This window comes from Vespa crabro, chromosome 2, assembly GCF_910589235.1.
Source record: "Vespa crabro chromosome 2, iyVesCrab1.2, whole genome shotgun sequence".
Lineage (NCBI taxonomy): Eukaryota > Metazoa > Arthropoda > Insecta > Hymenoptera > Vespidae > Vespa > Vespa crabro.
Genome location: NC_060956.1, coordinates 14,063,982 through 14,087,283, shown reverse-complemented (window position 1 = coordinate 14,087,283; position 23,302 = coordinate 14,063,982). Strand labels below are relative to the sequence as shown.

General features: G+C 31.0%; 3 protein-coding genes, 1 long non-coding RNA gene and 1 pseudogene across 6 annotated transcripts; 2 read left to right on the top strand and 3 right to left on the bottom strand.

The window, feature by feature from the left end:
- Nucleotides 1-478: 478 nt before the first annotated feature.
- LOC124422206 (transient receptor potential protein-like) lies at nucleotides 479-6,736 on the top strand. 3 transcript variants are annotated; one of them, XM_046958333.1, is made up of 16 exons: nucleotides 480-982; nucleotides 1,055-1,199; nucleotides 1,290-1,385; nucleotides 1,459-1,601; nucleotides 1,691-1,892; nucleotides 1,974-2,144; nucleotides 2,659-2,893; nucleotides 2,965-3,117; nucleotides 3,254-3,399; nucleotides 3,490-3,596; nucleotides 3,685-3,942; nucleotides 4,021-4,216; nucleotides 4,304-4,468; nucleotides 4,566-4,788; nucleotides 5,168-5,602; nucleotides 5,706-6,736. In XM_046958333.1, exons 1-16 carry the CDS (start codon nucleotides 828-830, stop codon nucleotides 6,338-6,340), a joined length of 3,465 nt encoding a protein of 1,154 aa, XP_046814289.1. In that variant the 5' UTR covers nucleotides 480-827; the 3' UTR covers nucleotides 6,341-6,736. The 3 variants fall into 3 exon arrangements, with proteins under 3 accessions (XP_046814290.1, XP_046814291.1, XP_046814289.1); XM_046958334.1 differs by lacking the exon at nucleotides 2,965-3,117 and having other exon boundaries at nucleotides 479-982; XM_046958335.1 differs by lacking the exons at nucleotides 3,490-3,596; nucleotides 3,685-3,942; nucleotides 4,021-4,216; ... (2 more) ...; nucleotides 5,168-5,602; nucleotides 5,706-6,736 and having other exon boundaries at nucleotides 479-982; nucleotides 2,965-3,167; nucleotides 3,254-3,393.
- Nucleotides 6,668-10,879, bottom strand: LOC124422210 (lysoplasmalogenase-like protein TMEM86A). Its single transcript, XM_046958340.1, has 6 exons — nucleotides 10,493-10,879; nucleotides 9,752-9,915; nucleotides 9,427-9,620; nucleotides 9,246-9,361; nucleotides 8,581-8,691; nucleotides 6,668-8,515 (listed from the first exon to the last, which is right to left on the bottom strand). Exons 1-6 carry the CDS (start codon nucleotides 10,511-10,513, stop codon nucleotides 8,396-8,398), a joined length of 726 nt encoding a protein of 241 aa, XP_046814296.1. The 5' UTR covers nucleotides 10,514-10,879; the 3' UTR covers nucleotides 6,668-8,395.
- LOC124422211 lies at nucleotides 9,926-11,747 on the top strand. Its single transcript, XR_006941810.1, has 2 exons — nucleotides 9,926-10,268; nucleotides 11,449-11,747. It is a non-coding gene; the product is annotated as an uncharacterized LOC124422211 (long non-coding RNA).
- Nucleotides 11,748-12,080: 333 nt separating this feature from the next.
- LOC124422209 (60S ribosomal protein L5-like) lies at nucleotides 12,081-14,474 on the bottom strand. The gene is made up of 6 exons (XM_046958339.1): nucleotides 14,320-14,474; nucleotides 13,696-13,881; nucleotides 13,473-13,607; nucleotides 13,064-13,266; nucleotides 12,618-12,795; nucleotides 12,081-12,376 (listed from the first exon to the last, which is right to left on the bottom strand). The coding sequence occupies exons 1-6, from the start codon at nucleotides 14,320-14,322 to the stop codon at nucleotides 12,188-12,190; spliced, it is 894 nt and encodes a 297-aa protein (XP_046814295.1). The 5' UTR covers nucleotides 14,323-14,474; the 3' UTR covers nucleotides 12,081-12,187.
- Nucleotides 14,475-21,449: 6,975 nt separating this feature from the next.
- LOC124422201 lies at nucleotides 21,450-22,439 on the bottom strand (annotated as a pseudogene).
- Nucleotides 22,440-23,302: the final 863 nt, after the last annotated feature.

Sequence of the window (23,302 nt, the reverse complement as noted above, 5' to 3'; positions counted from 1 at the left end):
TAAAAAAATCGTGTACTCTTCAAAAATGTCATGGATAAAACTTATACGTGCAAATATTTTGTATTGTTTTAAATAATCCATGTTGAATAAAATAATAAAAGATATCTGAAAGTTCTTTCGAAAAAAAAATTATATGAATTCACATTGATTGAAAGAGCAAATTGGAAAAATTAAACTTTTTTAAATGGTTATTACGTTGAAGCTTCATTGAAACGAATTCATTCGAAGACCTTGGATTAAATTAATCGTTTTATCCTCTTCCGATCCAGTTTTCCATTAATCCTAAAAATAAGTTTTACGATCTGTATCTACTGAAGTATATAACACGGATCAGAAACATATATAAATGATTATGTCGTGAAATGGTAGAAATCAGTATCAGAAACACGTGTTTCTTTTGCATTCTATATATCTGTACTTAATCCGCTGTCGAGATCCCCACCTGCTGAACGATGTAAGGTTTCGGTAAGCTTCAGCGTGCTTTTACTGTACCAGTACATTTCATAAGTGTTGCCTCGTATGTTATCGTTTTAATACGTCCCCATGGATCAATAAAATTTTTATAACAAGGTGCATCGAATAAAAAGAGTTTAAGTAATATTTCGTCATCGATAACGAATTCGTATCGTTGAGTGTAAAAATTGTTTAAAGTGCCTGTAAGAATACATACTGATTCGATAGTTCGGTGATAACTATTTTTTCAGTTCTAATAGATTTAAAAAAGAAAAAAAGTAAAAAAAAAATCGCAAGATAAACAATCGCCAAGGAAGCGACGATCCCGAATGAATCCTGTTATGTTTTGACGAAACGCTTGCAGAACGTGAAGTATGAATCCATCTGAATCACAGCAGGATCTTCTTAGCAATGAAGCCAGAGCACCCTCCGTACAATCGCTAAATCCACCGCCTGATTATGTTCTCGGACCCGTCGAAAAGCACTTTCTATTGAGTGCGGAAAGAGGTGATTGTGCAACTGTCAAAAGGTATAGAAAAATAATCAAATGTTCGTAATTACAATAATAAAAAAAATCAATAATGAGAATCATATTAAATAGGTTATTAGAAGAAAATAAGGATAATCCAGATATTTTGAATATAAATTGTGTGGATCCATTAAATCGATCAGCTTTAATAGCAGCCATCGAAAATGAAAATATTGAGCTTATTAAATTGCTCCTGGAATTAGGAATACAAGTGAAGGTTATAATAATAAAAAATTAAATATCTTTTCGTACACTTTTAGCAATAATTATATTTTGCATTAATTACAGAAATTGAATTAAATTACAGGATGCACTTTTACACGCCATCAAAGAAGAATATGTGGAAGCCGTGGAGATTTTATTAGAATGGGAAGAAAAAATCCATGTTGTAGGCCAACCTTACGTAAGTTCAAGAACGAGTTAAATCAAATTTGTAACATATTTGAAATATAAATCAAGATTGATATTTCTTTTAGAGTTGGGAAGCCGTAGATAGATCTTCATCTAATTTCACTCCTGACATAACTCCGCTAGTATTGGCAGCACATAAAAATAATTATGAAATTCTGAAAATACTTTTGGATCGAGGAGCGACACTTCCTACACCTCACGATGCCAGGTTACTTTTTTTTAATGATAGATAAATCTTTACTATAAGATTTTTATATCTAATGTTTTTTTTAATGTGATTGCTCTACGACTTACTAGATGTGGCTGTGACGAGTGCGTTATTTCGAGCGAGGAAGACTCTCTTCGGCATTCACAATCTCGTATAAACGCATACAGAGCCTTAACATCACCGTCTCTTATCGCTCTATCTTCGAGAGATCCTCTTTTAACGGCTTTTGAACTTTCATGGGAATTACGTCGTCTCAGTCGAATGGAACAAGAATTCCGATTTGAGTATAATGTAATTTTTTTTTCAACTATTCTGTTTTTCAATTCTGTTCGAATAAATTTGATTTGTTTAAATATTTTAATATATTTTCAGGAAATGCGAGAGCAAACGCAACATTTTGCAACTGCATTATTGGATCATGCACGTACGTCATACGAATTAGAGATTATGCTTAACTATAATCCTACTGGAGATAATTGGGAACCCGGAGAACGACAAACTTTAGAAAGACTAAAACTAGCTATAAAATATAAGCAAAAGCAGGTAAACGTATACATAGAGTTTTTCCGGATTAATGTTTGAAATTTTTAGGGATGATGAAGAAAGACATAAACATTAATATCAAATAAGATATCTAGGTCCGAAAATACCTTAGTCAAAAGTTATTGGGCAAAACCACGTCAGCCAAAATGGAATAAGAAAACATAATTGTTTATATTAGAGTATTATCTACTATCTTATTACATTATATTATACCAGGATAAGATATATACGTTTATGTAGATTATAAGATTATACGTAGCGTATTTTATATGATATTGATGCTTGTGTTCTTCTTCATCATTCCCGAAAATTTGAACATCATCTCAGAAGTAGCCCCTAAATATATTTTCTTTTATACATGCATGTTTTATACTTGCAAGGTGTTGCCTACCATAAAGGACTCATCCTTCCAGAGAATTCATTTAATAAATACTCACATATTTTGAATATTGTGCATTTTTTCCAAAAATGTTTCAAAGAAATCTTATACTGATTAATTTTTCTTGCTCTTCAGTTCGTAGCTCATCCGAACGTACAACAATTATTAGCAGCTATTTGGTACGATGGTCTACCTGGTTTCAGAAGAAAAAGTATGATCGGTCAACTAATCGAAGTTGGAAAACTCGGTGCTATGTTTCCTGTGTATAGTACAATTTATATGATCTCTCCTACTTCACAAATGGGTTTGTTTATGAAAAAACCATTTGTTAAGTTTATTTGTCATTCTTCATCTTACGCTTTTTTTCTCAGTAAGTAAATATTTTAATTCTCTTTTTATCGCGTACACGTTTTATAAGGAAAAAGTCGATATAAATTACAGTGTTACTCGGAATGGCATCTCAACGGATTGAATATTTGGTTATTGAATTATTTGGTAATGTATGGATGCGAGAAATACTTGCTGGATGGAAGAGACGAGAGCGAGGTTGCATTCCGGGTTTTGTTGAATCTGGCGTTATTATCTACGTAATAAGTAAATCAATTTTATTTTGATTTGAAAAAAAGAAAATATCAGGAAAAATGGTGATTTATATAATGAAGATACATAATTTATAGGAATACATTTGGCAATAAGCACAAATTAATTGTTACTTTTATAAATACCGTAGGTTTAGTGATCGGAGAAATAAGATCATTATGGTCAGACGGATTAATCGAGTATGTATCAGATTTATGGAATATAGTGGACTTTATACAAAATACGTTCTACGTTATATGGATAGGTATGAGAATGACTGCTTGGTTTATAGTACAGGTACAGTTTTGATTATGCTCTATTGTTCTTTTTTTTATTTATTTCGAACTTGGACTCTGTACTTGGATATTATTTTTTTGATTTACATAGAGGGAATATTGGAGTGGAGAGGATCCTTGGTATCCAAGGGATAAATGGCATGCCTTCGATCCTATGCTTCTCTCGGAAGGAGCCTTTGCCGCTGGAATGATATTTAGGTAAATTTTTTTATCAACTATCATAATAAATATTTCTAAAAATTGTACAAATTTCCCTATATAATTTTTTTACGTCTATATATTTCAGTTTCTTGAAACTCGTTCACATATTCAGTGTAAATCCACATCTCGGACCTTTACAGATTTCTTTAGGTAGAATGATAATAGATATTATTAAATTTTTCTTTATTTATACTCTCGTTCTATTCGCTTTTGGCTGTGGTATGAATCAGTTAATGTGGTATTATGCTGACTTGGAAAAGATGAAATGTTATCATATGCCTAACGGATTGCCGGATTTTGATAATCAAGAAAAAGCTTGCTCGATATGGCGAAGATTTGCTAAGTATAAAAAAGATATTTTTAATCCTTCGAATAAAATCAAATATGATTTACTAAACGTATTTATTTATTTTCTTTTTAGCCTTTTTGAAACCTCACAGTCACTATTTTGGGCAAGTTTTGGTATGGTAGATTTGATGTCTTTCGATCTAACCGGAATAAAAAGTTTTACAAGATTCTGGGCTCTGCTTATGTTTGGATCATATTCGGTCATCAACGTTATTGTATTACTCAATATGTTAATTGCTATGATGTCTAATTCCTATCAGATCATTTCGGTATTGTTATAAAATAATAAAAGTGTTACCATTCCTAATAAAGAAGGAAACAGGAGGAAAAAATGAACGCAATTTTGTTATTTTTAGGAAAGGGCTGATACAGAGTGGAAATTTGCACGAAGTCATCTTTGGATGAGTTACTTTGAAGATGGTGACACTGTGCCACCACCGTTTAATATGGTTCCAACGAGTAAAACTTTTGACAAGATTCTTAAATGTGGCAAAACTTCACGACCTACACGGTCGTTGATCGTAAGCATATTTATTCTTTTGCACTTTATTTTATTCTCATGTCATTTATATTATTTTTAAAGGACACGTTTTTGCTAATTATAAACTCGTATTTTAGAAAAAATCTCGAGAGAAAGCAATGATCAGGCATGACACCGTAATGCGATTACTTATTCGTCGTTACGTGACAGCGGAACAAAGAAAACGTGATGAATTTGGTATTACGGAAGACGATGTCATGGAAATTCGACAAGACATTTCGACATTACGATATGAATTAATCGACATTCTCCGTCAGAATGGAATGCGAACACCGACTATTGATAAACAGGACGCTGCATGTTGGTAGCAATTAGTATACAATGTTTTACTAAAAATCACTACTATTTAAAATTTTAATTTAAAGTTAAAATTTAAACTTACTAGTTAAATTTTAAACTTATTTATACAGAATGTGGAATTTAAATGAGAACACCTAAATATCTCCCTTATTTCTTTTATGGAAGAAGTCCTTAATCCTAATACCTTGAAATCACTTCAAAAAAATAAGTTTGGAAAACAAATTATCTTATCGCTACATGTGCCCTATTAAATAGTATAATCTTGTCCTAAGGACTTCTTCCATAAAACCATAGGTAACGAAAATATTTAGGTATTCGAACTTAAATGTCCCATCCTATATATACTTAGGTATATAAACTAATATATATTTGTTCGTAGTATCTGGTAAAAAGGGTCGAGTAATGGAACGTCGCTTGCAAAAGGATTTCCAGATTGGTATAGTAGAAGGCATCGTGAATGCAGTTATACAAGCAAATGAAAAAGAACCGAAAGACGTGTTCAGTCAAATTGCTAAAGCGATCGGACGTAAAGGTAGCGGTAGTAAAAAGAAAGATTGGAATGCCGTTGTCCGACAGAACACGTTTGCTAAAGATCCAATAGGAAGTTCGAATGAGGCATTCGCAAAGCAAACGAGACGGAGTATTCGTAGAAGTATGCGGGGTCAAGCAAATTCCGATTTAGCCTCTCTTGATCCTAATCGTTTGCTCGAATATAATCCAAATCTATCCGAAGTGACGCCTACGACGAGAATCGCTTATGCCAAATTCATGATGAAACGAATTAAGCAGATTGATGAAGTTGAAGATAAGGAAGGTCAGTCAATAATATATAGATACTCAATTTGTATGTACATTAAAACATTTGTTGAGTAAATCCAATTTTGTTGAGGGTAATAAAAATGAAAATGATGAAACAGGAACTGAAGCAGGAGAAGGAGAAGGAGCAGGAGAAGGGAAGAATGCAACTTCCTCTCAAAGATCAAGTGTGAAGGTAAAAATGTGCGAAGGTGAACGTCCAAAGTTAATTTTGTCAGAGTCTCTGAAGAAAGGAATATTAAAATCAATGAGCGCTGGAAGTATCGATAAACAGGGTGATAAGTTAACACCAGATGGAAAGCCTGCAGAACTTAGAACTCCATCGCCAATACCTGAAGATCCGAGAGAGGATGATGTCAGCAAGATATCAGATGAGGCACAAACCTCAGCAAGTAAATCTGGCAAAGCTGATGAAGGTAAGGTAACCCAAGAGCCAGCCAAGGATCAAAATGTAGATGATGGAAAAAAGAAAGAAGAAGAAGAAAAGAAGAAAGAAGAGGAAGAGAAAAAGAAGAAAGAGGAGGAAGAGAAAAAGAAGAAAGAGGAGGAAGAGAAAAAGAAGAAAGAGGAGGAAGAGAAAAAGAAAAAAGAAGAGGAAGAGAAAAAGAAGAAAGGGGGAACAGATAAAGAAGTACCAAAGACTTCAAAGCAGCAAGAAGATAATGTTCCAGTGGCTACAACAAAATTACGTGGAAAGTCTAAAGCGACCGGTCAAATTATGGGCGGTTGGATTTAAACGTTTTCTTAATTGATTTTCTAAGAAATTGATAACATAAACATACCGATATCTTTAACTTTCGAATGATTACTGATAGTCATATATCTTTCGAATTATCAATGACATTAATTCATACATATATGAATCGTTATAACAGGCACATTCAAAGCATATTTCATTTGTAGATAACATCCAGGTTATTTTGGTAAAAACAGAGATGTGTTTACAACGCTCTTCTCTCTAACTTATTATATTAAATTACGCTTTTCACGCTGTATTTACGTCACATTTTGATCATTTAGAGATATTGTAAGATTAAAAATTATATAAATCCTCTAACCATAATTAATTTTTTGAAATCATATTTATTGTATAACACATTGTGTACGTAATAACATTCATTTTTAACACTAAGAGTTTCTATGAATTCTTCACAAAGACTTATTTATTACACCTTCTTGGATATTGTGTCTCTCTCTACTATACAGCAGTTAAAGGTGAAAGAGTAAACTTAAAGATAGATGATATGAACATTGTATTATATTGTAATTTTCAGTGCTATATCACTATATAATATATAAATATATATATATATATATATATATATATATATATATATATACATATATATATATATGTATATTATATATATGTATGTATATTACAATCTTAACGACTTTGTTTAAAACGTAGATTTGTACAGTATGAAATCTTAGTAGTATTTCTGCTTTATTATCACTAAAATATATTGCTCATCTTGTCTATTCAAAATACATTTAACTATTATATTACATTATACATACTCTGATATATCAACAAATATATTACACCACAGTAACTAATTGCAAGCTAGAAACATATAGGAATATTACATACATACATACATGTACATAAGTTGTACATACATATAAATATTGAATCATTAAAAATCATTCTTCATACTTCAAATAATATTTGCATCAAATACAATTTAATATTTATATATAGCATACGTTTAGGAATATTGAAAGATAACCCTATTCAAATTAATCATTTACTAAATCGTAATAATTATAAATTTTATCATTGAACGATTAATTTTTCAATTTTCTGTTCACACTTTTAAATAAACTAATATTTTATATATAGAAAATCTGTCATCATCTGTTCTATTTTCGTTTCTACATATGTCTATAGAACAAACATTACATGATTTTGTTGCCATATAGAATACAAAATATCTGACACATTTCTTTTTAGAAAATTCTTTTTAAAATGTACAGACTCATTGTAACATTTAGAGTTGTGATGTAGTGTTTTTCATTATTATGTCATGAAGGGATTACACACAGAGTGTAAGGCAAATATAATCAACTGTCTAATAGATGGTACTATATCAATTGATATTGGTCCGAAGAAATGGTATCCGAATATACATAATTATAGAGATCTTGTCATGAAAGAACATGACTTTATAGTATCAATAACTGAATAATAAGCATTTTGTTTTCATAAAAATATATATAACAACAACTTTACTAGGAGAAAGTATGTGCAAAGTTTATATACTTTTTTAAAAGGATAAAAAAATGTTTACTGTTATTAAACTAAGAATTGTTCGTACTAAGCTCATAATGAGTAACATTATTCATTAAGAGAAATATTTGCTATTATTATAACAATGAACATATCTAACGGTTTTATATCAACGATTTTTAGATTACACATGCACAAACGTGCATGCAGGTATAACAATAGATGCATTAGTTACATCGATTTAGTGGATAAAAGTATTTCCAAATACATTTACTAATATACTGATATTCTCAAATACATCTTTCATTATATGTGTGATATAGTATTATATCTAAAGTGACACTGTATATATAGTGAGTTGTTGAAGATAAATTCATGCCTATATTATTGGCAGTGATAGATTAATAGTATTATAGAATAAAGAAAAAAACTTTACCACATTTAAAGTAATATCTCTAATTATAAAGATATACTCTACATCTATCAATTTAATATTTTTATACTTCTAAAATTCATTGCCACCTATTCTTCTATGTCATTTTAAAAGATAACTTTGTTTTATTTTCTGATTTTACCAACAGGCTTTGTACTATCAACAGTATTGTAATTATTTTTTGAATCTACTGCACTTAAAGCTATTCCTAATTGAGCTGTGTAATATGTCAACATGATAGACACCTGAAAGCAAAGTAAAATTGTTGGATTATTTAACTAATGTAAATTGAGTAAATGTTTAAACATACCTGAGAGTACGGTAAAGGATTACGAAAATAATGGATACCAAGTAGTGTATCAGATATTAGAAAGCATATACTGCCAACACAGCTGCATAATTTTGTCCATGTCCATAATTCCTAATAAACAAAAATACAAATATATACTTTAACACAGATACTATGATAGTAAAATATGAATTAACTTAGATTTATTTGAAAAATCTGATTTTTTGAAATTATGAAATTATAAACTGTAGGAAGACTACTTTTATGATTACCAGTGATAAAGAAGAAACACTTTGAACATATATTCTATTAATACATACATGTACATTTGACTCAATTGAAGTGACCCTAACTCTTCACTTAATGAAAAGTAACAAGATAATGGATTACTAGATTTATTGCAATGAATTCTATATAGATAGTTGAAAAAATTGCTTCTATATTGGAAAATCATAAAAATTAAAATATTCGTTTAGAAAGATCTGAAAAACAATAATAAATTATAATTGCAGATAATAGCATATAGAGATAAGATACAATAGAGGCATATATACACAACAAAGATAATTGTCCACTTGGAGATAAATAGAATAGAACTCTATAGAAAAATTTCAACTAAATCAATAATTCTTTAAATTTTAAAATAATTATTATTTATTATTAGAAATGAAATAATTTATACTAACCCCAAAAAATTGTACTCGTGAGATGGCTCTCCATGCCATTGTAGTTAATAACACTGTATAAATCGGAACACCTATGACTAGAATACCACTTAGACCAGGCATTAAAAGACATATGACTGAAACATAGGATTTTTGTTATTCCATGTTATGCTAATAGCATAAATATCAAGATATTTTTTACCTAGGGAACATAATGTGTACATTATAGCACCAAGTACCAAATTTATCGGTTTAAAACCAAATGCATAAATGTACATGATTTGAGCAATAGCAAACATGCACATTCCTGCAATGAAACAATTCGGCCATACTAGCAAAGCATCTCCTATACAACTGAAGACTAAACCTGTTAAAATACGTCTAGAAAAGGTATACCTGTAAATTATAAAAATATATATACATATATTTATACAAATGCTTATATAATAAATAATTATTTACTTACAATTGGATACAATTAATATAATTTTATAAATAAATGCAATATGAAATTATATCAAACTTACTCTTTGGATAAACTAATTCCATGTAACAAAACAAATATGATAAGACTTATTATTGGCAAACATTTGAAGCATGCTGTTAATAAAGACGGCTGCTCTGCTAATAGTACAAAATATACAGACACACTTTTAAAAAATGGAACTAATTTTGGGCCAACACTTTTTATCTGCAACATAAAGGATTCTATACTCGTACAATATTTATAATTAACAAAAACAATAATTTAGGACATATTTGGTTCTTCCTAAAAGTATAAATAGTATAATTATATTTAATTGCAAACAGCAAATGAAAAAAGACAACTTTTAGTCTTTAGTAAACAAGATTAAATTTATCAAACTGATATAATGATATATGTTAAATAAAGTAGTATATGTGCAAGTATGATAACATAGAGACAAAGAAAATAACAAACAAAGGAAAAGAGAGATAGAAAGAAAGAGAGAAAGAGAAAGCAAACTTCTATTTATATTCTAAAAAAATAAATCACATTTATCGCTGTAATAACTTTATTCAAACGTAAATATTAAATTTTAATTCCATAATCACAATAAACAAAAACGAATCATTTTTTCAAATTTCATTTTTCAAACCAACGTTTTTTTCTTTGTTATATTTCTGATTGATAACAATGAAAGAGAAAGACACAACTGAAATTGCTTATGCGTTATATTTCTGATATAAATATAGCGTAATGAAAACATTGATGGAATGAGAAAAATATTTTCATTATATTTACTAACCACTTGTGTTGGCGATGACATTTCGTAGGAACCAATTATTAATAATAATTATTAAAAGATCGTCAAATATGTTTTTGTATCAACGATATCCAAAGCATATGTCGTCTGCTAGCAGCATATAAGACGCTTCCCAGTGCGCTATGCGAAGAACAATGTCGAACAGACTATCAATTGATCGTATCCAGTACTGCCCAACATGACTATATTATCTAATGGTATTCATTGTGTCTTCTAATCCTATTAAAGGCATTACGAACGTCACACTAATCAAATATATTGTCAAGATTAAACCGATACAACTTCATTATGGCACGTTCCATTGTGAATCGCCGGATGATACTGCGTTAATCCTATATATTTTTCTTATTTATGTTTTTAATATTCACTTCTTCCCCTCCTCTTTTTCTCTTCTACTCATTACACGGCAAACGTAGAATTTACGCGCGAAAAAAGATAAAAATACATCGAATACCTAGAAATGAATAATAGAACGACAAAGAAATATCAATAATTTTTTATTCATAAAAATGTTAAATTCATGAAAGATTTTCGATGATCTTTCCTATCATTACTATTCTAATGATGCAATATGTATAAAACATATTTAGGATTCTAATGATACACTTTGTACAAATAAGCATAGAAATCGATAGTCAATATACAAAACTTCTTTTTTTATAGAGATTTTACTAATTTTGATTTATCTGAAAAATATTAATGAAACATTTTTCAAGTTGAATTATGTAATTATTTCATTTTTATTGCAATATATATTAAAAATAAATACGTATAAAAATATTGTGCAAAATAATAATCCATAAACAACTTAATACTATTTATTAAGTTTACATTCACATCTTAATTATTTTTAAAATTTTACTATATATTAGAAAATTATTCGAATTAAGCATATATCCTTTAATAAAATATTTCTTTTGAACTTGTATTACATATAGAAATATAGGTGGCGTTTATGTTGGCAATCTGTGGCGACCTCGTTGCGAATGTTACTCTTCCTCCGGCAAGACACATAACTAATACGTCTCGGCGTCACTAAACACACGTAAAAAACCGACCAAAATGAAAGACACAAAAAGGCCGAAAACAAGAGATGACGAAGACGTCGGGAACAAAAAAGAAATTATTCATTCATTCATTCTTTGATTTTTCTCAAGACCATAGCCATAGCTTTGAAAATGACAGTTCTATTAAACTGCTGTGTACCTGACAAAGTTAAATAAATGTATCACAATTATTGCTTGATGTGCAAAGTTTCTTTCTATATAGTGGATTGTTCACTAAAAACCCACAAATCCCGATCAAGCGCAGAAACGACCGTCATTGAATTACTCTTATAAAAGTAAATTTTAACTGTCGTCTTCCAATTTTTCTCTTCAAATAAATCATAGCTACAAAATTTTACAATCTTCAATAGAAATATGTTGTCATTACATTTCTTCAAAATTTTAGAAAATACACAAAAATTCTGCATAAACGAAAACATTCATCAGGTAATCAATTCATATATAATCATATTTGATTAGAATAATTTTGCTATTAAAAAATATTTACATTTTAATAAAAATAATACTTTAATCATCTTATTTTATTATCATGCCAAATACAACCAAATACAAACACTGTGACAAAATACGATGCTCGATAAAAGGCTGGGCAAAACATAAAATAAGATTTTTAGGCATCCAATTCTGCCAAAGTTTTGAGGAATGACGCTTTCTTTTGAGCAACACGATTTTTACGTTCAGACAATGAGAGCTTCGCACGATTCCATCTTTTCTTGACAGGTTCTTTATCCTTCGTAACTTTTACGTGTTCTGGATTAGCACGTATGGCTTCATGTGCTTTTTTGTACATATCTTCGATCTGCAACAAAAAAAGTTTATATTTACTCATGCATACCAAGTTGTACTCATAAATTTGTAATTAATAGAACTGTTAACAGAGATTACATTATAAAATGTATTTATAAATACATTTATCTATTTATAACCAATGTTATTTTCTATTGTCCAACAGCGACACTACATAGCTTGATATGTCTAGTAGTAATTTTAAGTTAGACGTTATAGTATACAGAAAGTAATAATATATATTATTTACTTACGTTGTTAGCAACAATTCCATTCTTAATATACTGAGAGAATTGTTTCTTGTAAACTTCGTCGTCTTGCTGTTCTAATGTCCTCATATAATTTGCAACGTGTTGACCAAAGATATGCTTCCGATGTACCTCAGCATTAAAAGATTTAGATTCACTATCAAATCCTGGAAATCTTTTGGTGCTATTTAATAAAAACAAAATGATTATGATGAAGTATTTATTGCCATATACAGAAAAAAAAGGAAGATAAGAGTTATCAGAGACACTTTATAATCTTTTATGCCGGTGCAAAGTTTACAAATTGCCACTGTAAAACACAAGGAAAGACGTAAACTTCGCTGTGACTCAGATGACGCGCATGTGTCAAAAAATCATCACAAAAATAATTACCTAATGATTAGATATTTATTAATTCATAAAAGTAATCTTTCAAATTTACTATCACTTACCTATGAGGAATATTAAGACCTCCATCTACTGCTCCCTTCATAGCACCAAACACTCTAGCACCTGTGGTAGTACGTGTCAAACCTGTGTCTAGGTAACATCTAAATGCACCTGGACCATCATCTAATTCTTCCACATTGTATTCATCCCCAGTTACATCAATGGTACCTGGATATAATGTATCTAAGCCTAAGTTTTTAAGGAGCTGTACGAAAAAAAATATTACATACATATAGTTACCTATACAGTATGGCTGTATCTTATAATAACTAGAAAATTGATGTATCAGAATTATATTTTGGGAACAATATATCTTCAGTTATAAATCAAAGCGAGCTGAGTTGTTCATCATTTTGATAAAAATACATGCATTTGCAATATATGTAAAGGAATTTAAGTAGAAATAGTTACCCTTCTAGCTACCAATAGTCCAGTACAATAAGCTGATGCATAATTGGTAAGTCCAACTTTAATTCCATATCTTGGAAGTTCATGACTGTAGGCAGCACAAACTATCTTATCTCCTTCAATTCGTGAATAAGCAATCTATAAAAGATAAAAATTATTAAACAATACTAAATATATATTTTATAATATATAATATTGAACAGGTATTTCATATTATATAACTTACTTGACATGTAATATCTTTATTGGATAAACGAACAATCAACCTGTATTTAGGAGTATTGTACTTATTCTTGTCTTGGATGGTCAATCTTTTGCGTGCATAATAATCAGTTTTACCTTCACGACGCCTCTTGAATTTGACTTGATAACGTTTAAAGTACTGTTTATTTTTAACAACTTTCACAAAACCCTATAAAAAGAAAGTTAAATTAATTCTTTTGAAGCATATGTTATTGATGAAAAAAAAAGAAAAGAATAGTAAAGTTTGTGTAAATTATATTCATAACTAACCAATAAATATATTATTGGTATATCAAATTAATTCCACAATTAAACAATATTTTAAACTATACACAAAGTGAGATATTTTGTAAAGACTGACATTTACGAAAATGTTTTTACTAAATTTTTCGATAATTTTTCAAAAACTTTTCCCATATGTTTAAAACAATATTATTAGAATCCCAACACGTTTTTAATGGTAGAAAAAATTACAGCTATTCGACAATTATTGAATCCTTCGGAATACGAAGCATCCTTCAAGTTTATTTTTCAAAAATTATTCTCTTCAAAACTAAGAAATTGTGATTCTCGATATCACTAATATTAATCATATAAATCTGCTTACCATTTTAACAGTTAGATAAAGAATCGATGCTAATGCAACACCTACTCGCCGTATTTCAGGAGACGAAAAGAAATGCACACCATTGATACCAAACTATATAGTGAATTTACACTATATTGAATTTCTCTAGAGAATAAATAAAAACAATAATACGGAAAAATTTATCCAAAGAATTTATACTTTGTGTAAAATTTTTATCACAAAAAAGGAACTTATTTATAAAGTATTATAAAAATAATACATAAAAAATATAAAGATCAAAATAAATATAATAGAGGAACTAGAAGCAATAAAGGAACTAGGAACTAGTTTGAAAAACACATTTTTCGCCACCTATAAATGTAGAGTAGTATTAAAAAAGAATACTGTCCAATAAGTATTTTGCCATAATTATTATTTACTTATATTGCTTGATAATAATACACGAGATAGTAATGCATGCATTAAAGGTAACATCAATTTATCATGTTTCTTTACATTTTGTATTTGGATAGTTTAATTAATATAACTTCGACTATGTTCGCTGGCTCCTATCATACTAAAAATGCGCGCGTGTAAAGCTAAATATAAACGGAAGTTCGTCTATTGTTTTCTCCTCTCTACATACTCTTAGGTTGTTATCTAACTTTTACTTTATTTCTTTTTTTCTTTTTCTTCGATCTATCCTTTCGAAATCTAATCATTCTAATCGATAAAATAATTGATATATAACAATTGCAATTTAAAATTACTATCTGTTAGGAGTTTCAACATTTTTTTATTGCGTTTTTAAAAACGAACGCATTTCCTTTTTTTTTTTTCACTTTCAAACGGGCATCAAGGAAGGTTTTTTATCTCAAGACGAATAATAAATCGAATTGTTCTATCTCTTCCGCAAATCGTGCAGACTAGCATTCTATAATGGTGAATTATTACCAAATCGAATCGAACTTCAATTCAGCAACTATATTAGTGTTGCTGGATTTGAAGATAATGGACCCATTGACTTAGTATCCCGTGGTTCCATATCGGTAGATTTAATAAAAAATTCAAATTGAAAGAATGGATCGACTTGGTTATACAAATGCGAAGAAAACATGATATTTTAGATTAGATCGAAATAACGAAGCGTAAATTATAGAACTTCCAGCTGCAATAATAAATTAAAACGCTTTGTAACATATTGCATATTCATTACATTCGTCATGACATGACTGAAAGCCTAATTAACAATCGAGGAATTAAATAAAATATCGGGAATCGTAATTCAGACGCAATCGTAACCTTAACTAAAGGTAAAAATCTATTGTAACGCCTACAACAATTTGGTCTTTATGGGCAAAAAAAATGAAGTTGCCTGGATGTCTAGAAATAATTAACAAAACGAGGAAAAAATAACAGTAATTTTTTATTCAAAAAAATATTAAAGGCATGAAAGATTAAGCTCTCAGCTGATCTTCCCTATCTCATTACTTTTCTTGCACTTTCTATAAAAGCATATAGCATGTGTAGGAATCGATAGTTAATATACAGAACTTTTTTTTTATAGAAATTTTATTACTTTTGATTTATCTAAAAAATATTAATGAAATATTTTTTGAGTTGAATTATATAATTATTCCATTTTTATTGCAATATATATTAGAAATAAATATATATGAAAATATTGTGCAAAATAATAATCCATAAGCAACCTAATATTATTTATTAAGTTTACATTCGCATCTTAATTATTTTTTAAAATTTTACTATATATTAGAAAATTATTTTAATTAAATTGATACAATTAATATAACAAAGAAAAATATAAAACGTACGAATGAAACATATCTTTTAATAAAATATTTCTTTTAAACTTGTACATGTATAGAAATACAGGTGGCGCTGATGTTGTTAATCTGTGGGTTTTTCGTGGACATTTACTATGACAATCCACTATGTAGAAAGAAACTTTGTACATCAAGCAATAATTGTGATATACTTATTTAACTCTGTCAAGTATACAGTAGTTTAATCAGACTATCACTCACAGCAGCTATGGCTATGGTCATATTGGATTCTTAAGAAGAATCAAAGAAAGAAAGATTATTTTTTTGTTCCTGGCATCTTTGTCGTCTCTTTTGTTTTCGACGTCTTTGTTGTCTCTCACTTTGTTAGGTTAGTTCCCACGTGTGTTGGTGGGGCCGAGGTGGTTAATTATGTGTCTTGCCGGAAGAGGCGTAAGAGTTGCAACGAAGTCGCCACAGCCATCCCCCCCTGAGAGAGTTTCTGCGGGAAGTTTGAAATTGACTTTATATGTGTAAGTTCATTTAGGTTTATCTGCAATGGAACTCCAGTGATGTGGTTGGATTTGTTGATCTATTGAAGAGTCTGGTTGATCATCGTTGGTCTTGCTGATGTATGCAGATTTCAATCTGTCTATTGAAATGTTTTTTCTTCTCCATTGATGTTAATTTTGAATACCCGGTCACTTATTAGGTCTATAACCTTATAGACCTAATAAGTACCAATGTACGGTGCTTCTAGTGGATCTTTCACGAGATCACAGCGCAGGAATACATGACAACAGGTTTCAAGGTCTTTTAGAATGAAGATCCTGGCTTTGTTGTGGTGAGCAGTCGATGTAGATGTAAGTCCATGCATGAATTCTCTGTGTTTCTCCATGAAGATTTGTGGTTCAGATTGTTGTTCAGCAGTGACAAAGAATTCGTCTGGTACGCATAAACAGGTACCATATAGGATGTCAGCTGGGGTAGCTTGAATGTCAAGTTTAAAGCTTTTTCTTAGGCCTAATAATACTGTAGATAAGATCTCTGTCCATGGTTTAGAGGAACACATCAGCGTTGCTTTGAGAATCTTTTGCATCCTTTCTATAATTCTAGTGGATTAAGGATGGTGGGTGACGGCCGAGTTTTTGTTGCTCCACAAGCTGGATGAGAGCTTGAAAAAGCGCTGACTCGAATTGAGTTCCTTGGCCGATTGTGATTTTTATTGATGTACCGTAATGACAGATCCAATGTTCGTAAAATGCAGTAGTGATGATATCCGTTGTCATGTCCTTCAAAGGTATAGCTACGGGCCATCTGGTGAAACGATCAATAATGGTTAAGCAGTATTGGTAGTCTTTGACTTTCAGTAGAAAGATGATGTCCTAGTGAATGTGGTCGAAGCAGTTATCAAGTACATCTATGTGGTTTGCCTTGATCTTGTTGTGACGGTGAATTTTTGCTCGTTAGCAAGCAAAATATTCTCTAGATCATTTGAGTGCGTCCTTACGGATTCCAGGCCAAATGCATTTTTCATGTAAATTTAAAGATGGTCCTGCCGCTAGGATATAAAAAATTGTGTGTGACTTTGAGAGCTGTTTTACGTAGTAGTTCTGGTATGAATGGTCTGATGTATCCTGTTGAAATATCAGTAGATGCTGATTCCTGGTTCTAGCGTGAGTTTTTTTAATGAAGTTGAGTCTCTGATCAGATCAGCTAACTCAGTGTTGTTCAATTGTGCTTGTTGGATTTCAAGAGGTGTGAAAATGGATGGCATGAATGGATGGTATTAATGCGAGATAGTGTATCTGTGACTGTGTTATCATCACCCTTCACATAGATTATGTCAGTGGAAAATTGTGAGATGTAGTTGAACTGTCGTAATTGACGTTGCGATGCTTTGTCCAGTTTTTGTTTGAAGGCAAAAGTGAGTGGTCTGTTTTGATGACAAATTGACGGCAATCTAGCAAGTGATGGAAAAATTTGACAGATGCAAAAATAGCAAGAAGTTCACGATCGTATGTGTTATATTTCTGTTCTGCTTCTGGAGAAAAACCCTATAGGTTTTCGGGTATCACCTTCCTGCTGTTCTAGTTTAGCTTCAATAGCAGTTGCGAATATGTCGGTTGTGAGAGCTATGGGTTCGTTTGAAGATGGAAAAGCGAGCAATGTGATTGATGCGAGTGTATTTTTGCATGTTTCAAATACCTTATAGGTTCAGGAGTCTAAGCAATCATGGTTTTATCATTTTTTATGGACTCTTTAAGGTAACTGTTAAGAAGAAGAAGCATGATTTGAGCTACCTGAAGTATATAGCGACCATAATAGTTGATCATGCCAAGAAATCTGCGGAGTTCAGCGATAGTTTCCGGTTTCGGATATCCTTTAATGGCATCAACTCATTCGCATGGTGCAGTGTATGTTCATTGATAGTATATCCCAGGAAATTTATCTTTCTTTGGTTGAACATGCATTTTTTAAAATTAATAATAAGGTTGTTGTCTTTTAAGCGTTCGAGTATGATGTGTACGTATTCTAGATGTTGGTCTTCATCGTCCGAGAATACTAGAATGTTATCCGCGTCCAGGTCCAGGTCTTTGAAGAGTGCGTCCATGAATCGTTGATATGACTAGGTAGCGTTTTTTAGACCAAAGGGCATGAACCCCCATACTCGTAAAGCCTCCATGGAGTTATGATGGCAGTTTTTTCGATGTTGTTCTTGTGCATAGGTAGTTTTAGGTATGCTTTTTCGTCGTCGATTTTTCTGCAAGGTTTTTTGTTATGTAAACGTGGGAAGAGATCTTGGATGAGCGGAGGGCTGTACATGTCTGGATCAGTGGCATCATTGAGTTTACGGTAGTCATTGCACATTCCCCAGCTGTTGTTTTTCTTTCGTGTCGTATGAGTAGGACTGGCGTACATGCTGTTGTAGAGTCTAATCATTCCGGAGTCCGGAGGTTCTATGATTTGAATTTTTGCTGCTGCTGCCTTTTCATCGGCTATTTTAGGTGCTCGTGCAATGACTGGTGGACCATGCGTAGTAATTTTGTGCGCATATGCACGTGCTTTTGAATTTAAGAATGGCTTGCTGATTGGTTTAGTGATCTCGGTGAATTGTTTTAGGAGTTCAGTATACTTAGGAAGCAAATTTGAACTTATAGTTGAGATACCATAATGCTACGCTTCCATTGTTTTTCCTTTTGATGAGAGATGAGTCACTGGATCAATCAGTTGTTGGTGTTTTAGATCAATGAGCAGGTTGTAGTGTGTTAAAAGATCAGCTTTGATGAGTGATGTTTTTGTGTCATCTGCGATGATGAAAGACCAGGAGAAATCTCTGCGGAGATTTAAATTAAGGTTGATGATTTTGACATCGTATGTGTTTATTCGTAATGAATTTGCAGCGTAGAGTGGATCTATATTTCAATTTTTACGAAACTTTTTGGCAGGTAGTATAGACACGACGGACCCAGAATTAATCAGGTGTGTTGTCGTAAATGTGTAGTCGGAGCTCTTTTGGTATGGAGTTGCTGCCATTCACTGCTCCTATTGAAGACAGCGATGTTAGTTTTCCTGGTTTGTTGATGTCAGTGTAGTTATTGAAGAGAATTTATAAGGTAAGGTGCAGCGTTTTGCTTCGCTGTCAAACCTTTGATAATAATAGCAGGTACCATTGCATGTAAGTGTCAGTGATCTTAGTCTGCTGCGGTTATGGTATTTCGGAGATTGGGTGGCTTGTTGAAGTTGGGTCTGTAGTTGTTAGTTTTGTTGTTGCAATAAAGTGAGTTGTTGTAGATGCTGTTGTGCGTTTTGTTGCTGTAATTTTAACTCATTGATCTCCATCATACACGTAGCAAGAGATTTTTTAATTTCCATGAGTTTTGAGTCAATATCATGAGGAATCAATAATGCAGGATAGCGTGCAAAAGTTGCCATGATCTGGTTATTTTGTTGATCGTAAGGCATCAGCTCGTAAAAACGGTCTGCAAACTCGGCTATAGCATCAAGCGGAAGTTTATTCGTGGTAATCAGATGCAGTTTGATATATGCTTGTATTCGTTCAAGCCAAAATTGATGCAATATGGTATCATCAGCGAAACCGTCAGCTAATTCACGTATTATCGCAGGAGAAGATGTACTATTTGCAAGCGTTGACTTACGTTCTTTACTTGGTTTTGTTTGGAATTAGAGAGTCATGAGATTATCGCGTTATTGAGAGTTTTGTATTAATCTGTAGTAGGCTCCTGTCATATTACGTCTGAAATCAGCTCGATCATGTCGTGGTCAAGGGCCTTAACGACTGTTAGATATTTTACTTTATCATCAACGATTCCATAAGTAGTGAATTCAGTTTCAGCCATAATGAACCAGAGATCCGATCGAATTTTTGGTGAAGCCATCAATATGAATTGATTTATCGTTGTTGTTTTGATTCGTTTGTTCAGGATGAGTTCCTTTGCCGTCTGTATCCACTGTGTCACTGGTACCAGTCAATGGTACCATCAATGTGTTTAACTTGCTGTTGTTGATTTGTGGAGATCGTATTCAGGTTCACGCCGAATGCTAATAGGTCTGTGTATACACTATTGGCTTTTGACATGATGTTCGGTATCCTTTTTTTTTCAGGTGTTCTATACATGAGACTGATTATAATTTGTAGTATTTATTATTTGTTAATTTTTTTTTTTGGTCCTCGTTTTTTATGAGGCAAGATGGCTGACGCTGATACGTTTTTCTTTTAGTAGGAGCTCTTGATGCATAAAGATCACGTCGGGATCAACAATCGTGGGTTTTTCATGGACAACTCACTATGCAGAAAGAAACTTTGTACATCAAGCAATAATTGTAATGTACTTATTTTTGTCAGGTACACAGTAATTTAATCAGACTATCGTTTTCAGTAATTTTGGCTGTGTTCTGAAGAATCAAAGAAAAAATGAATGATTTCTTTTTTGTTCCCGATGTTTTTATCATCTCTTCTGTTTTTAACATCTTTGTTGTCTCCTATTTTGTTTGGTTGGTTTCCCACGTGTCTGTTTGGTGGCACCTAGGCATTAGTTATGTGTCTTGCCGAAGGATACATGATTTCGCCACGATTTCGCTACAAAACTGAATCAAGCGCAGAAACGACCGTCATTGAATTACTCTTATAATAGTCAATTTTAATTGTTATGTCTTCCAATTTTTCTCTTCAAATAAATCATAGCTACAAAATTTTACAATCTTCAATAGAAATATGTTGTCATTACATTTCTTCAAAATTTTAGAAAATACACAAAAATTCTGCATAAACGAAAACATTCATCAGGTAATCAATTCATATATAATCATATTTGATTAGAATAATTTTGCTATTAAAAAATATTTACATTTTAATAAAAATAATACTTTAATCATCTTATTTTATTATCATGCCAAATACAACCAAATACAAACACTGTGACAAAATACGATGCTCGATAAAAGGCTGGGCAAAACATAAAATAAGATTTTTAGGCATCCAATTCTGCCAAAGTTTTGAGGAATGACGCTTTCTTTTGAGCAACACGATTTTTACGTTCAGACAATGAGAGCTTCGCACGATTCCATCTTTTCTTGACAGGTTCTTTATCCTTCGTAACTTTTACGTGTTCTGGATTAGCATGTATGGCTTCATGTGCTTTTTTGTATATATCTTCGATCTGCAACAAAAAAAGTTTATATTTACTCATGCATACCAAGTTGTACTCATAAATTTGTAATTAATAGAACTGTTAACAGAGATTACATTGTAAAATGTATTTATAAATACATTTATCTATTTATAACCAATGTTATTTTCTATTGTCCAACAGCGACACTACATAGCTTGATATGTCTAGTAGTAATTTTAAGTTAGACGTTATAGTATACAGAAAGTAATAATATATATTATTTACTTACGTTGTTAGCAACAATTCCATTCTTAATATACTGAGAGAATTGTTTCTTGTAAACTTCGTCGTCTTGCTGTTCTAATGTCCTCATATAATTTGCAACGTGTTGACCAAAGATATGCTTCCGATGTACCTCAGCATTAAAAGATTTAGATTCACTATCAAATCCTGGAAATCTTTTGGTGCTATTTAATAAAAACAAAATGATTATAATGAAATATTTATTGCCATTATAGAAAAAAAAGAAGATAAGAATAACTAAAGAAGTTATGTATCAGAATTATATTTAGGGAACAGTATTTCTTCAGTTATAAGTCAAAGCGAGCTGAGTTATTCATCATTTTGATAAAAATATATGCATTTACAATATGTGTAAAGGAATTTAAGTAGAAATAGTTATCCTTCTAGCTACCAACAGTTCAATACAATAAGTTGATGCATAATTGGTAAGTCCAAATTTTTAATTACATGTCTTTGAAGTTCATAACTATAAAAAGTACAGACAATCTTATCTTTTTTAATTCTTGAATAAGGAATCTATAAAAAATAAAAATTATTAAACAATACTAATAGTATATTTTATAAAATATAATATTAAACAAGTACTTTATATTATATAACTTGTTTGACATGTAATATACTTATTGGATAAATGGACAAGCAACCTGTATTTAGGAGTATTTCACTTATTCTTGTCTAGGATGGTCAATCATTTACGTGTATAATAATCAATTTTACTTTCACGGCGCCTCTTGAATTTGACTTAATAACATTTAAAGTATTGTTTATTTTTAACAACTTTCAAAAAACCCTATAAAAAGAAAGTTAAATTAGTTCTTTTGAAGCATGTGCTATTGATGAAAAAAAGAAAAGAATAGTAAAGTTTGTGTAAATTATATTCATAACTAACTAAATAAATATATTATTGGTATATCAAATTAATTCCACAATTAAACAATATCAAACTATACACAAATTGTATAAGAGACTGACATTTACGATAATCTTTTTTCTAAATTTTTCGAAAATTTTTTCCATATGTTTAAAACAATATTATTATGAACCCTACAAGTTTCTAATGACAGGTGAAACTACAGCTATTCGACAGTCATTGAATTATTTGGAATAAGCAGCATTCTTCATGATTCTTTTTCACAATTGATGCATTTTAAATCCAAAAAATTATGATTTTTAATATAATGTCATTAATCATATAAGTCTGCTAACCATTTTATGAGTTAAATAAGAATTCGACGATAATACAACATCTATTCGCCGTATTTCAAGAGAATGAAAAGAAACGCATACCACTGATACCAAATA

Bases quoted from the DNA above. Each gene is read 5' to 3' on its own strand.
- LOC124422206 (XM_046958333.1), top strand. From the start codon at position 828: ATGAATCCATCTGAATCACAGCAGGATCTTCTTAGCAATGAAGCCAGA. The intron at 2,145-2,658 runs GTAAACGTATAC...CTTGCTCTTCAG, and splicing joins TAAAATATAAGCAAAAGCAG to TTCGTAGCTCATCCGAACGT. The intron at 4,469-4,565 runs GTAAGCATATTT...CTCGTATTTTAG, and splicing joins GACCTACACGGTCGTTGATC to AAAAAATCTCGAGAGAAAGC.
- LOC124422209 (XM_046958339.1), bottom strand. The intron at 13,267-13,472 runs GTAACTATTTCT...TTTTTCGTACAG, and splicing joins GACTATTGGTAGCTAGAAGG to CTCCTTAAAAACTTAGGCTT. The intron at 12,796-13,063 runs GTAAGTGATAGT...TTTATTAAATAG, and splicing joins GGTCTTAATATTCCTCATAG to CACCAAAAGATTTCCAGGAT.
- LOC124422210 (XM_046958340.1), bottom strand. From the start codon at position 10,513: ATGTCATCGCCAACACAAGTG. The intron at 9,621-9,751 runs GTAAGTTTGATA...TATAATTTACAG, and splicing joins GGAATTAGTTTATCCAAAGA to GTATACCTTTTCTAGACGTA. The intron at 8,516-8,580 runs GTATGTTTAAAC...CTTTGCTTTCAG, and splicing joins ATCCTTTACCGTACTCTCAG to GTGTCTATCATGTTGACATA.